The 15,054-nt window shown below is 44.8% G+C and overlaps 1 protein-coding gene across 3 annotated transcripts; it reads right to left on the minus strand.

Moving 5' to 3' along the window:
• Window positions 1–6,947: 6,947 nt before the first annotated feature.
• LOC109764522 (uncharacterized) lies at window positions 6,948–15,039 on the minus strand. 3 transcript variants are annotated; one of them, XM_040400224.3, is made up of 12 exons: window positions 13,350–15,033; window positions 10,704–12,624; window positions 10,464–10,564; window positions 10,087–10,270; window positions 9,813–9,920; window positions 9,573–9,718; window positions 9,225–9,366; window positions 8,831–9,092; window positions 8,342–8,576; window positions 8,118–8,268; window positions 7,477–8,004; window positions 7,187–7,397 (listed from the first exon to the last, which is right to left on the minus strand). In XM_040400224.3, exons 1-12 carry the CDS (start codon window positions 14,111–14,113, stop codon window positions 7,317–7,319), a joined length of 4,623 nt encoding a protein of 1,540 aa, XP_040256158.1. In that variant the 5' UTR covers window positions 14,114–15,033; the 3' UTR covers window positions 7,187–7,316. The 3 variants fall into 3 exon arrangements, with proteins under 3 accessions (XP_073365495.1, XP_073365494.1, XP_040256158.1); XM_073509394.1 differs by having other exon boundaries at window positions 6,948–8,004; window positions 9,225–9,363; window positions 13,350–15,039; XM_073509393.1 differs by having other exon boundaries at window positions 6,948–8,004; window positions 13,350–15,039.
• Between the last annotated feature and the right edge of the window lie 15 nt (window positions 15,040–15,054).

Below are 15,054 nucleotides of genomic sequence, written 5' to 3' on the forward strand. Positions count from 1 at the left end.
TGAAGTTATTGATGTATCCAGTAAACACAAAGAGGTTATGGATGTCAGCAGCCACGCCGTCACCCAAGAATCTTGCACAGACCACGAAGAAAAGGATCCACCAATAGAACCAGATCAACCACCACCAGATGACAAGATACCACACCATGCTGAAGAGGAAACGGACGAGCAAAATATCAACAGCAATATCCCGAGCACAGAGCAACTAACAGGCACTGATTTAAAAGAGGATGTCAGAAGCAACGACGTACCAAATACACAATAACAGGTTTCTGAGCAGAAGAAACAGCATGTTCTTTTTCAAGAAGAAACAGGCTCGGCAAGCAATCAGCAAGGCACCTCCAGCACCATCACTCTAGACTTCCTAAAACCCAAAACAATGGAAAAAGCAAGAAGAAGTTCATGAATTTCTTTCAAGCCTTAACCCGCTCCAACTAGACGAATACAACGAGCATCTAAAGATGGGCGTTGAATTCGATGTAATCAAAACATGGCTGAATGACCATGAAAGCTATGAATTCGACAAAGATGCCAAGCCGTATCTGACAATCTTGCAGCAAGAATCAGGAGAACATTCAATGCCTCAATCATCTGAGAACAGCTCAGACAAGTAAATCTCGGTCAAGAAGAGACCGGTAAAGCCTTCAAGAAGGCTCCATGGAAAAGTCATGATTCCTACTTTTGTCCCAGGAGATTTCAAATTTATGAACAAAGCCAGAGCACTTCATGAATACCTATTCAGCAAAGAAGGACAGGACGAATGCGGAGAGTAAGTACTTTCTCTTGTCACAACAAAAAATCAAAGAAATGTTGCCCCTTTTTTAATCAACCTAACTAATGTATAAACTTTTTCTGCTTGCAGTCTAAACGTATATATTAGCTCGAAGCGACCCGATTGGATTACAGGAAAACAAATAATGGAACAGCTACAGAAAGGAGATGATGGATAGATGGAGGGCTCCATCACAAACGCATTGTTCGAAGAATGGACAGTGCAGCAACAATACAACACAACCGATAAAGCCATACTTCCCGCAGAATTTGCAAACGTATGGAGTCCAATTTGACAAAAACACTTGCATCATTTCAGTGATTACAAAGATTGAACTAAAAAGTAGAAATCTTTTTGGTGCAGATCGTGCTCGGTGTTAAAATTGGAGAAAAAGGAGGACTAGTAGAATTCAATGAGGACGAAGCATTGAAACAGTTTGCACCCCTTGTAACAGGGAAGGAAATTTTAAAGAAAAAGCTGGTAAGTTAATAGAAATATACAAACATAATTCATTTTTCCTACAGATTGCACATTTACATGTCATTTAATTCTCCTGACAAGATTGAACTTTAACTCACTCTGTCTCCAAACACCGCAGATTATGATACCTCACAACACAGCTAAACACTACACACTGTACGTGCTCAACAAGTACACGAGCTCCATCGACATACTTGACTCACTGAATTACAGACACGGAGACGGAAAAACTACATGGAAAACACACCATAAGGATCACCCAGAACTGGTACGTCAATTCAACCTTGTTTTCTAATTGGTTTTCCAATTCCTGCATTCCCTTATTTAATGCCAAAACTTAACAATAACACCAAACCGTAATCACAGATTAAAAGGATGCATGCACTCATGAAGAAGCATTACGGCGAAGCGGAGCTACGAGCAAACAGCGAACCGAACTGATCGAGGATAGCAGAAACACCTAACAGAGTTTGCGTGCCAAAACAGCAGGGTACCCAATGCGTACACTTCATGGTTCAATTTGAAAAATACTGGAATGGCATTGATCTCATAAAAGATGATGAGGATTTCGATGTAAGTGAATAGTACGAGAGCAACAATTTTAATTTTTACAAGCAACACTACTTGAATACTTCAATTATCTCATGAAAGAAAAATAAAAGAATATCCAATGACCTCCATGCAGCAAAGCAACGTAGATGCCGAGTGGAAACCAGAGTTCCTTTTTACAACCATATTTGGTGAAACAAACCAAGTAAAGTGCGAGCATCTACCTGGAAGAATCAAAGAATTCAAACCAGAAACTTCAAAGTTCTTTTCCACCAACAAAGGTAAGAAAATCATTTCCACTTATTTTTTTTGTAATAACCTACCCATCCCACGGTTCACCAATGTCTTTCGTATCACGAAAGCTTACATATTACATATCTGCTTCCGCTGACAGAAACAGATGAAACAAAAAGGAAAAAAAGACGAAGCACCACTCCATACCCAAAACATTCTCATTGCTTCCAACACACAAAGGAAGCGTCCGACCTCTTTCATCTAGTCATGAGCGACAGCTGGCAGGAGGAATACAAAAAGTGAGTTGTTTTCTATTGCACCTCAAAATAGTTGGACAGAGGCCAAAAATATTGTAAAAATCTGTTTCTCACTGACCGTGACCTCCAAAATTATTTTATCTCCCTTGTCACAGCAAAACTATATTTAGGCGCATCCGCAGGGACAGTGAAAGCACGCAACTTACTGGAGCCCAACTGAAGGCAGTATTTGGTCCAAGACCAACACAGACGAACATACCACATCATATGGAAAAGAGGGTCCTCGATGACATAGCAAAAATCTGGAAAAGCAGACAAAATTCAAAACAGAGTGACAGAGTAATATTAGGCCCAAACTTTGCAGAGGTAAACTTTTAAAAAGCAAAATCTTGTCTATATTGCAACACCTACTCTTTTTATATTGTTACACAGCTCTTTTTCTAACAGTTTTTTCATCATAAATATTGTTTGCAGCATATATTGGATTTAAAGAAACACAAAACTAGTATTAGAAAATTTAAAAATGAATTAAAAAACAAAGAATCAGCTGGTTCCCATGTATCTCAAGGAAAATCAACGCAAAAAACTCTCAACAGCAAACATGGTAACAACCCTTTCCTCCATGACAAAATCACAAAATATGCGTTCTATTAAATTACTTTATATTAAACTGTCATCTAAGCAACAAGTATTTTGTACGCAGATATTCATTCCAATGGAGAAGGATGACCGCTATGTACTATATGTGCTGGACAAATACAAACACAATGTTCACATTATTGATCCTCGAGAAACGACTCCAGAGGAATTTGAGAAAGAAAAGATAGACATGGATAAATTGGATCTAAAAGAAGCATCTCGAGTTCTTCAGGAAAATGAAGATGCCGAAAAAGAAAGAGAAAGACAGTTTCAGGAATATCATGTTCATAAGTCGGCAATCGTAAGCATTTATACATAACAATTTTTTCAGTTTTACTAGTTGCAATATTAAAGCAATTACTTACAAAATGCAATATTCCCAGGTACCTAGGTTTAAAGAAGTCTTCAACACCATACTTGAACAAACAATGAATCCGAACAAAACAAGATGGCAGATTCATACCGTTAAAGATGTTCCAGTGGTAGAAAAGGGAGAATCAACATTTGCTGTTTTAAAGCTTGCATTCATCTACAATGGTGAAAAGTTTGTCGAAGACCTGGAAGATTTGACAGTAAGTTTATATATATTTACTTATAAACAACTTATATGCACAAACTCTAATAATATACTTCTCTTCTCGGCAAAATTTCATAGGATGAGGTCGAAGACTGGAGGGCAGAGGCAATGTACATTCTCTTAAGTAGCGAGATGAATCAGGTCAAAGCTAATGAAATGGGTGACGAGATTAGCAAGATATTCAGCAAAAATGAAGACTAAAACTTTTGATTTAGCCCGCGAGGCTAATTCTATCTAGACGTGAGAAAACAGTTTATCAATAACTCACATTTCTATGTAAATGTAGTTAGAAATTGCGTGTTCATATTGAAAAGAGAACTATTTTGACAACAGTGCCTCTTACATCATGAGAGAGTGCCAGTAAACTATAAACAATAATGGCTTTTTTTATTAGTACGATAGTAGTGACTCCCAGAACGAACCCTTACGCGTGACTCTGGAGACCACCCTCCCATGCCTCCAGAGGCGACATGGCCTTGTGCCACCAAAGCCTGGGTCACCATGCCTCCGGGCAATATCCACACACACACATACCCTTACGCGTGACTCTGGAGACCACCCTCCCGTGCCTCCAGAGGTGACATGGCCTTGTTGCACCAAAGCCTGGGTCACCATGCATCCGGGCAATATCCACACACACAAATACCAAGAACGCCTCAACCGTGGCTAGCGCCTACGCACACGTGACTTCACATGCTTCAAACCCGTGCCTCTGGAGGCAACATTCCAATGACTTCACGTGACTTCACATGCTTCAGACCCGTGCCTCGGGAGGCAACATACCAATGCCTTCGTAGTATGCACACATGTGAATGCACGCACAAACCAATATATCCTCAACAAAAGCCTAGCTCTTAAGCAGACGTGACTGCACATGCTTCAAACCCGTGCCTTTCGAAACAAAGCAGCTTGCCTTTTGCACGACCTGCTATATAAAAATTAAACAAGCAGGTTCCCTCGCGCCGGAGGCGCCGTGTCACACCACAAGTTATAACGCGCCACACGAACCAGCACGCCGCACGACCAACACACACTTCGACCTACGCCCCCCCCCCCCCCCCTTCAAGATGTTTATGAAAATTAAACGAGCCGAAGGCGAGCCGGAGGTTCCCTCGCGCCGGAGGCGCCGTGTCACACCACAAGATACAACGCGCTGCACGAACCAGCACACCGCACGACCAACACACACTTCGACCTATATGCCCGCCCTTCAAGATGTTTATGAAAATTAAACGAGCCGAAGGCGAGCCGGAGGTTTACTCGCGCCGGAGGTGCCGTGTCACACCACAAGGTACAATGCGCCGCACGAACGAGCACGCCGCACGACCAACACACACTTCGACCTATGCCCCCACTTCAAGATGTTTATAAAAATTAAACGAGCCGAAGGTGAGCCGAAGGCGAGCCGGAGGCACCGTGTCACACCACGAGGTACAATGCGCCGCACGAACCAGCACGCCGCACGACCAACACACGCTTTGGCCTATGCCCGCCCTTCAAGATGTTTATGAAAATTAAACGAGCCGAAGGCGAGCCGGAGGTTCCCTCGCGCCGGAGGTGCCGTGTCACACCACAAGGTACAATGCGCCGCACGAACGAGCACGCCGCACGACCAACACACACTTCGACCTATGCCCCCCCTTCAAGATGTTTATGAAAATTAAACGAGCCGAAGGCGAGCCGGAGGTTCCCTCGCGCCGGAGGCGCCGTGTCACACCACGAGGTACAACGCGCCGCACGAACCAGCACGCCGCACGACCAACACACACTTCGACCTATGCCCCCCTTTAAGATGTTTATGAAAATTAAACGAGCCGAAGGCGAGCCGGAGGTTCCCTCGCGCCGGAGGCGCCGTGTCACACCACGAGGTACAACGCGCCGCACGAACCAGCGCGCCGCACGACCAACACACACTTCGACCTATGCTCCCCCTTCAAGATGTTTATGAAAATTAAACGAGCGGAAGGCGAGCCGAAGGCGCTTTCTTTAATATAGTAAAGTTATACACGCGTGCCTCTCCTAGTGTTCACCTGTGCCTATAAAGAAGTCACACGATTGAACGATTCTGAAGACTGTCTTTTTACATTAAAAAGTTGCTTTTTTCTTTACTTGAAAGGTCACATTTGATAGTGTTAGTAGTCCCCGCCCGTAACTACCCCATAAATCTCCATTATCCGGAAATATAATGGGAACAAAAAGGGAAACGAGAAAGAGAAACAGGGAACCAACCGCGCGAACTGGTATTTTCTTTGTGTTTTCGCGCGGAAAGGGAAAACGGAAAATTCTGATAGTTCGAGGGTCAAACTGCAAAACGCACGAAACCACAAACTGGAAAGGGAAAACCGGGAACCAACCGCGCCAACTGGTTTTCCCTCGCGGGAGCGCTCCGTGCACGACACTTGTCACGCGCGGAGTGCTCGCGAAGCGCTCGTTACGAGCGCTTCAAAGGAGCGCTGGTTAACTAGTTGCTCCGAGGGCAGGCCTATCCCCTTCCTTCCTTAGTGGAGGTCGGCCCAGGGCCTCTCTCAAATACCGGCCCAAGTTTTAACGAAGAGCGGCATACGGTCCAAAGCGGAACACGGCGACCGCCGAGCACCAGCCTCGCCCTCGCCGCGGCCTTCGCCGGAGAGAAAGGGGGCTCGCCACCGGCTACACCGTCGGCGTGCGTCTCCCGATGTTGGGGCTATGCCGGACCTCTTCCTCGCCAACCACCTCCTTCGCGGCTACTCTGAGTTCGGCCACCTCCGCGACGCCTGCCACCTGTTCGACCCAATGCCGCGGCGGGACCTGTCTCCTGGCGCTGCGCCATCTCCATGTACGCGCAGCACTGCCGTCAGTAACACTCCGCGGCCCTCTTCGTGGCAGGGCGTTCCAAAGGGCGTGCGACGGCAAGGCACTCAACAAGTTCCTGCTCGCCGGCGCCGCAAGGACCTGCGCCGTGAATCACTTACTGCCAGTCAAAGCTGTTTAAGTGATATGAAAGATAATATGGCACGGAAGCGATCTCGTGGCTACCAACTTCCAACTTCCTGCTGTGCTGCATTGCTGCGTGTTCTAATCTGAGCTCAGGTACATATTATGTTATGAATCTGTACGAGGAGTCGATGGTAATCCAGGGGAGCTGCTCCATGCAAAGAAAGAAATATGTGTGCATTTGATTTTCTGTGTAACTGTTTCAGGAGATCAGGAGAATTCAGCTAATGTTCCCAACGTCAGCAATGTGGCTGCAACCTACGCTGAAAACTGCAAGTCAGTCAAAACCAAACAGTTCGATCAAGTCCTTCTGCTCAAATGCATGCATACGGTGCTTTTGTCCTGTTTGATGATGCCGTGATGGTGATCACATGACCTATGCCAAACTTATGGTAAATATTCATTAACCACGAACTCGTCTTTCTACCATAATACATTTTCAGCCTCTATTTGAAAACCCATGATCTTCAGGCCTCACATAGAATTAGTAGTACAATATATTATATTATGATGATGAAACAGTACACTATTAATATCTGTTACTGATCAATCAAAAAAATATTATTAGAAAGCTACCATAGGACACATTAGTGAGGTCAGACCATCCTAAGGAGATGGTCTTATAAGCTTGAGCCAACTGCAATCTCTGCTTCGAGACAGGGTATGGATGTCTGTCACAGATGTCTAGATGTCTCTAATGTTCCCTTTCAATCCCAGTCACGTTGTTGCTGAGGTTCGACATGGTTTGCAGTAGCTTGGTTGCACTGTGTCCCTGATTGGAGCCCCTGATGACCTAGAAATATTCTCTTCTGCGTCCCCTTCTGGGTCCAGACAGTTAGTCTGTATTCCCAAACATCTCTTGAACCCTTGCAGGCGATTCGACTGGTAGGTCTTCCTCCTCTCCTACACCTGCCACCTTTGGCCACAAATGACGGGAAACACTTAGTTTCTGCAAGAATAAGTTGTTTGCGATGGCAACTAGGATTATAACATACCTCAGCTTTGGAATTCTCAGGGCATTGATCTTTAGCATCCCAGGTTATGTCAATTTCATCATGGTCTAGCACCAGAACGTTGGAGAAGGTGGCAATGGCAGATGGTGTGGGAGACAGTGGCGGAGGCAGGGGGGGACTAACAGGGGCCCCGGCCCTCCCTGACATTAGCCACTTCTTTGTATTTTGGGCGTGAACAGTAAACTTTTTGTTATGTATCCTTAATCGGGCCCCCGTCGAGATCATAAATTTACTATTCCTGCCTCCGCCACTGGTTGGAGAAGGTGGTGGAGATTGTGTTGAAGGTGGAGGTGATGATGGATCTTGTTCACAATTGCTAACCTTTTCAATAAAAGTTTCAGTCTCGTTAAGTTCCTTTATGATATCCACTATACTTGGCCTTTTGTGCCTATCTGTCTTCACGCAACTCAGTGCAATCTCAGTGCATATTTTCACTTGCCAGCATTGTGCGTCTATTAGCTTGGGAGAACTCCATGTTTCTTTCAAACTTTTTCTCCAATTTCCGTCTACCTGTGTAATCGAAGTGTAAAGCTAGAATCACAACATACAAATGTAAAGCGTATCATAATATGGTTCAAAGTAAACATGATCCTTTTGTCCAATTGTAGAGATAGCTCCCTTACTTCATCAAGAAACTCTTGGTGCTGCATTTCAGCACATGTGGTGCAGCCGCTAGGCCCTGCGATTATCTTGGTCATTACAACACCCAAGCTGAATATGTCAAACTTGTTTGAGACTGTGCCTTCATTTATGTATTCCGGTGGCATGTATCCCCTACATACAGCAACATAAAGATTACAAATATATTCATTAGAAATGAGTTCATTTGCAGGAGGTATTTACTTACATAGTTCCTGCACGTGAAAGTAGCGTCACCCTGCAGGTTTTTTCTTCTCCAAAGAGCTTGGACAAACCGAAATCGGCAAGTTTTGGGGCCATGTTTTCATCTAGAAGTATATTGCCCAGTTTTAGGTCCAGATGGTAAAATGGTTTTTCCAACCCTTCATGAAGGTATTTTAGACCTTCACAAGTCCCTTTGATAATTTTGTAACGTGTTTGCCAATCAAGTACATTACATTTATCTGCAAATTTATTATACAAAGGGGTTGTCAATGGAATCCAGGTATAGATGACATTTTTCTTCACATGCTTAATAGGTAATCCCTTTGTAAACAAATATAAGACGCTATAGATATTTAAATATGGACTGAAATGAGTGAACAAATACACTAAAATGCATCTATATACATCCAAATCAGAAAAGAGTAAGAACGTCTTATATTAGTTTACGTAGGGAGTATGTATGTAATATACATGAAGTGGAGCGGCCTCATACCAGAAAGACGCTCGTGAAGGCTCCCCTGAGGCATATACTCAAAGCAAAGTGCTTTATGTATTCTTTCACCAAAAACAGTTCTTCCTTGGAAGTCCATATGTTGATGTTGTGTTTCATAGCAGTAGCCAACTAACCGTACAGTGTTTGGATGCTTTAGCATCATAAGGTTATGAAACTCACGTGTGAATTGTTCACCATCAATTGTTTGTGAGTTATGATTGAGCAGCTTGACAGCAATCTTTTGTCCACCATCACGCACACCCTACTCAAAATGTATGAACTATCAGAACACAAGATTGTATGTCAAGCAGAAAATGTAATTAAATGTCAGGCTTTGTATCTCTGTTGCGTGTCACATGTATTTTTAGTACAAACTTAGTTTCCTAAATCTTACCAGATAAACTTTTCCATATCCGCCTTCACCAAGTAGTCGCTCCTTGGAGAAATTATTTGTGATTTTTTGTAACAATGTCATCGTTAGACTTGTTGGCTCCATGGCTTCACTGGGTGACCTTTCTCCGGTGGTGGTGTGCCTGCTGGTACAAATTAAACCATTATGCACTACCATCTTAGAACATACTGCAAATTAACAATATACAAATATATACATATTCATATGCCGGTTGGGTCAATCGAGCGAGCGTCAAGGTGCACAATATATATAGCGCATCATGATGACTAAATAACAGCCATAGAATCTGCATCGAGTGAGATAGTGAGATGTATTAAGCCGCGTCCGAACCTGCAATCTAGGTTGCCAGCTTGGGGGGTGTCGCAATAGCCACTGGAGGGAAGAGGGCCGATTGTTGACTTAGGGGCTTCCTCCAGCAGAAGAGCGGCTCCATCTGTGCTGTTAAGCAGTGAGAGTGTACTGCCGGCCGTGTCGACCTGTGTGTATATGGGCAAGGGCAAATTAAGAAGATGAAGATGCCCAGCCGGATGGTATGGATCAAACACCACCGAGTTGTTAGATGGTACTTACCCGAGGTGGATGTGGCTCTACATTGGTTGTACACTGGTTGCTGATACAAGCTGAAATGCTGTTGGTAGAGACTTGTCCTTCATATTCAGAACCACTCCGGCTCGGTCCCTGCATATATGTGTGGTTAAAAGCACTCAGCGGTCAACCCAAGTATATATGCAAATGTTAGCCAAGCTAAAGAAAGAACTATTATAGTACTAATTAATCAAGTGAACGAGTATAGTTATTATATATTAGTTCAAAATCATCATCTACCAGTGTTTTGTTGCCTTGCCTGAAATGACGGGGAACATACGTCGGCGTTAGATCTCTTCATGGTGAGGGCTGGAGTGTTGCGGTGGCCTTGACCAAGTATTCTCTTCGTGGAGAAATTATTTGAGATTTTCTGTAATATGATCATCGGTAGACTTACTGGCTCCATGGCTTCATGGTGTGGACTTTCTCTAGTGGTGGTGTGTCTGTTGGTACAAATTAAAGCATCATGGACAACCATTTTAGAACATATAAAATTAACAATATATACAGGTTGGATCAATGGAGCGAGTGCCACGGTGCATATATAGTATATAGTGCATTGTGATGGCTAAATAACAGCGATAAAATCTAGATCGAGTGAGATAGTGAGATATATTAAGCTAGCTGCATCAGAACCTGCAATGTAGGTAGCCAGCTTGAGGGATTTGGCCATAGGCACCGGAGAGAAGCGGATTGATTGTTGACTTGGTGGCTTCCTCCGACAAATGAGCGGCTCCCTGCGTTGGTAGTTTAAAACAATCAGGGCAAGTATATATATGCAGATGATAGTAGCTAAGCTAAAGAAAGAACTATAAATAGTAGTACTAATGAATCAAGTGAACGTGGCTACATCACTTGTTGCATTTTGATTATTACCTGAAATGGAATGGAACATACGTCGACGCCGTCCCATCTCTTTATGATGAGGACTGGACTGTTGGGGTGGGCTTGGCTCGCCTGCCTTAGCTCTTCTTCTGCGTTGATCACCTCCACGGGGCTGCAACTCCAGCAGTCAAGATGGTAGCTGACCCTCTCAAGGAGAGGCATGTTGCCCCGCAGACCAACGTCCGTCCCTACTCTGATCCCGCCAACCTCCAGCTCCTGAATCCTTGGAAGCGCACCCTCTCCACATATCAGCTCTATGTTGACGACATAGAGGTATGCCAACACCATGAACTCGTGCTTGCCGGCAGTGTACAATAGACGGTTGTCGTAGCAGTGGATGTGGAGGCAGAGGAAGCGGAGTGACGGCATTTGTCCAAGGATCTGCAGATGTTGCACCTCCAGGGTCTCCACCTGCAGCATCAGCTTGGAGAGTTTGGGGACACGCAAGTGGTCGATCCATGGCATCGGCCTGGGTAGGATGATCCCAAAGAGCAGCAGCTGCCGGAGCTGAGAGGATGGCACGCTGCCTTCCCAATCGCGGCCACCTAGGCGTGCCTTCTCCTCTGCGTCGGACCAGACCTGCAGGACCTGAATCTTCCTCAGTTTATGCAGGGACACCACCAGCTTCTTCTGCATGCCCTCGTCCACCTCATCCAAGTGGATCACCAGCACCCGCATCTTGCTCAGCTTCTGGAGCTCGGCGGCGAAGTCCGGGGACTTGTCCACCGAGTGCAGCCACAACTCTTCCAGGCATGTCAGCTTCCCTACCCGACCCATCATCCTTGTGCCCTTGCCAGCACGCAGGCACCTAAGCTTCCTTAGCTCTTCCACAAACGGCGGCAGCTCTGTGATGCTGGTCGCCCTCACGTCGAGTGTCTCTAGGAGCTTGAGGCGTCCTATTCTCCTTGGGAGCTCGGCCATGGGTGTGTCCACAAGCCCAACGTACTTGAGCAGTTTCAATCTGCCGAGCTCCTCCAGGTTGGAATCTCTCAAGGATAATTCACAGCTCTCCATGTCCATTACACGCAAGTTTTCAAACTCCCGGAGTGGTGGCAAGCTGCTGCCGGGGCACGTGCTAGCATAAAATGACAGCACCTCCCTCACTTCCAGCAGTCTACTGTTTTGATTTTGACCCACCATTGCTTTGCCTTCATGGATGGCTAATCTATGAATGGGTACTGTTCGGGATGTGCTCTCCTGCTTCATGCCTAGGCCTAGCACGGTGGAGAAATTCTCGCTGCTTGATAGGTCCCGGATGACCCGAAGCATCAAAATGTGGACACGGCAACCACCTTGACTGGGGTCATGAGGGCTCCCCTCCCACTGGATCATGCACCTATCTATTAGCTCCTTGAAAAAGATCTCCCCAATCTCAAATGACCCATCAGGAACAAGGCCTTCTGCAACCCACCTCCATATCAGCATATTCTTCTCGATCCAGTGGTCTTCTGGGAACAGGCTTAGGTACAAAAAGCATCTCTTGATATTATAGGGTAGAGCATAATAGCTATAAGACAACACCTTCCTTATGTGCTGGAAAGCCCCGTCCTCCTTGTGCTCATCAAAACCAATAGAATCATACACCCCATGCCACTCTTTGCTTTGATGTTCTGCAAGCAACACACCTATCATAGTGATAGCTATTGGCACACCACCACATTTACGCAAAACTTGATCTGACAGTGTATCAAATTCTGCATCATGGCTTTTAACTTGAGCTTTGGTTCGGAGCAACTCTTTCGAGTCGGCAGGGGAAAGTGGTTTCATTGTGTACACTGTGACACCAACTCCTTTGACAATATTTCGGTTACGAGTGGTGGTGATGATTTTAATTCCAGCACAACCCTTAAAAAAAAGTTCAACAAAGTTCCATGTTTCCTTATCCCATATATCATCGATGACAATTAAACACCTAATCACACCAGAAAGACAAGAGGCCAGAATGAATGATCATGACAAAAAAAAATCTGCTTCAGGAAAACGGAAAATGCAGGGGAGAAGGCAGGAAGGATAGGAATACAGAGATGCAGGTGTTACCAATAACTCAGTACATTGTTTCTTTGTAAAATACTGAAAAAAAAATAGTTACCAACAGCTCAGTACATTGTTTCTTTGCAAAGTACTACCAAATGTTTATATAAGGGCGTTGGAGCACATACTATACTAGAGATTTTTCCTAATTAACATGGTATTATAATAAGCATCACAATTTGAGAAGTTCATTTTGTAATGGATCTTTCGTGTCACTTGTATATACAGCAACAAAACACAATCTTAAACTCGTATTAGAAATTAGTACTAGATAGAAATTAATGTCCACATGTAGGTACCACAGTACTGATTATACACTGACAAATAATAGCCCACCTAATTAACATATGAACTTGATTGATGAGATGTAATCTTTAAAATTTATTCAGTATTTAATTACATGTAGGAAGGAAACTCACATGCACATGCACATTCATTAATTCAGAATTTTTGTATTTATGTATTTTCTATATATACAAACAATTTGTTTCTCTAGTAGTTTATAGATATGGTAAATGAGGATACTATGCATACACATAAAAACATGTCATCAGCTCACACCACTAGCAAGCACATTAGATATATTATCGGAATAACCATGCGTACCTCTTATCCACCAGGAAACTTTGCAGCTGGTTGGTTAGCTGGTGTTGGTCTGGTTCGTGACCATAGATCTCCATGTGAAGTCCGTCGAAGATGTACATCAGAACCCTCTTCATGTCGGCTCTCTGACCGATGGGAACAAAAGCTCCACAATCAAAATCACCTTTCATCTTGTCGTAGACTGCTCGAGCAAGGGTGGTCTTGCCCATCCCCCCCATCCCGACAATGGAGACATGATCACTCTTGGACAGCTTCTTGGTTAGCTCGGCAATTGCCCCTTCTAGGCCAACATGGTTAGATTCCCTAGTGTCCGTGGTAAACATACGTGTGCTGACTTCCAATGAGGAAGTACTTTCCAGGGCACTCTTACAAAGATAAGGGCCATACCGTTTACTCACCTTCTCCACCTTCTTCATGATTTCTTTGACGTATCTGTCCATCTCTTGCTGAATGTTCACCTTGCTCACGCTAGGAAGGAGGGCGCCCTTTGTTGACTCGATGCGTGCCATGAAGGAGTGGAGGTGTGTCCCGATGGCATGCGACAGCTCCCTGACCTCGCGGGCCCTGAGCTTCACCTGCGACTCGAGCTGATCCGGCGGCACGCTGGAGACATCCTCAAGGAAAGCGTCCATGTTCATAAGCTCGTCGTAGAGGTTTGTCAGCTCGTCCTTCATGGTCTTTTCCACGCACCACTCGTTGACGACCAACTTCACAAGAGAGGACATGATGCCGCTCAAAGAAGTTGAGACCACCGCCTCCATGGCCATGCTTGCACGGTGGACTCTCACCCTCTCTTGCTAGCTTACATCTTCTTCTTGGATTGGGAACGTATAGATACTAGTCTGTAGTCTGTACTACCTTTGGGAAGCTCTTGCTTGGATTGGGAGCGTATAGATACTAGCTAGATCCAGGCATAAATATTTTGTTGGTGAGATCTGACCCATGGTGCCTCGCGTTCTGCTACGCAACGTCTAAAAATACAGTGACTCACTGATCTAGGCGGTAAGTGAGCACAGTTCACGTGCCTCTGCAATTAACCTGATATTTACTCCGAGATTCCCGCCACAACAAAAAAAAGATATTTACTCCCGAGGTAATCAAGGAGCAGTACGTCTTTCCACGCAGGATCATCTTACAAAACACAGTTTTCGTTGCATTTTCAGTTTTCGTGAACCAGTTTTTCGGGAGGGTATCCAATGCATTCCTATCCTCCCGTTGGGCAACGGGATGGTTAAAGATAAACTTCGGCAGTGCCGTTGATAATGCCAATGGCAAGGGAGCCACAGGAATGGTTACTCGTGATCATGATGGTGCTTTTCACCAGCAAGATGCGCCGGCTACATGGGTGTCACTGACCCTCTTAGCTTGGAGCTTTTGGCGTGTCGCGATGCCGTGCTGTTTGCAAAGGAGGAGGGGTACCAGTCCATTATCATAGAGACGGACTGTTTCAATGCCAAGAACCTATGGGAAGAAAGGCAAGTGGATAGATCAATTGGCTACCACATTCTACAGGAGATGCAAGAAGAGATGATAAGTTTCCACGGATTCTAGCTTCATTATGCTAATTGACATGTTAATTCTGTTGCACATATGTGCGCCAAGGAGGCTCTAGTGTTAGATGATATTGTAACTTTTTCGGGTGTAATTCCTGGTTTTCCGAGGGGCATTTTGCACTTAGATGGGCTACCGCTAAATGAATAAAATCCGG

Source organism: Aegilops tauschii, chromosome 2 (assembly GCF_002575655.3).
Source record: "Aegilops tauschii subsp. strangulata cultivar AL8/78 chromosome 2, Aet v6.0, whole genome shotgun sequence".
Lineage (NCBI taxonomy): Eukaryota > Viridiplantae > Streptophyta > Magnoliopsida > Poales > Poaceae > Aegilops > Aegilops tauschii.

Coding starts and splice junctions, on each gene's coding strand:
- LOC109764522 (XM_073509393.1), bottom strand. CDS start 14,113: ATGGCCATGGAGGCGGTGGTCTCAACTTCTTTGAGCGGCATCATGTCC. Junction 9,367..9,572: donor GCTGGCAACCTAGATTGCAG/GTTCGGACGCGG, acceptor AATTTGTACCAG/CAGGCACACCACCACCGGAG. Junction 9,093..9,224: donor GATATGGAAAAGTTTATCTG/GTAAGATTTAGG, acceptor CATTTTGAGTAG/GGTGTGCGTGATGGTGGACA.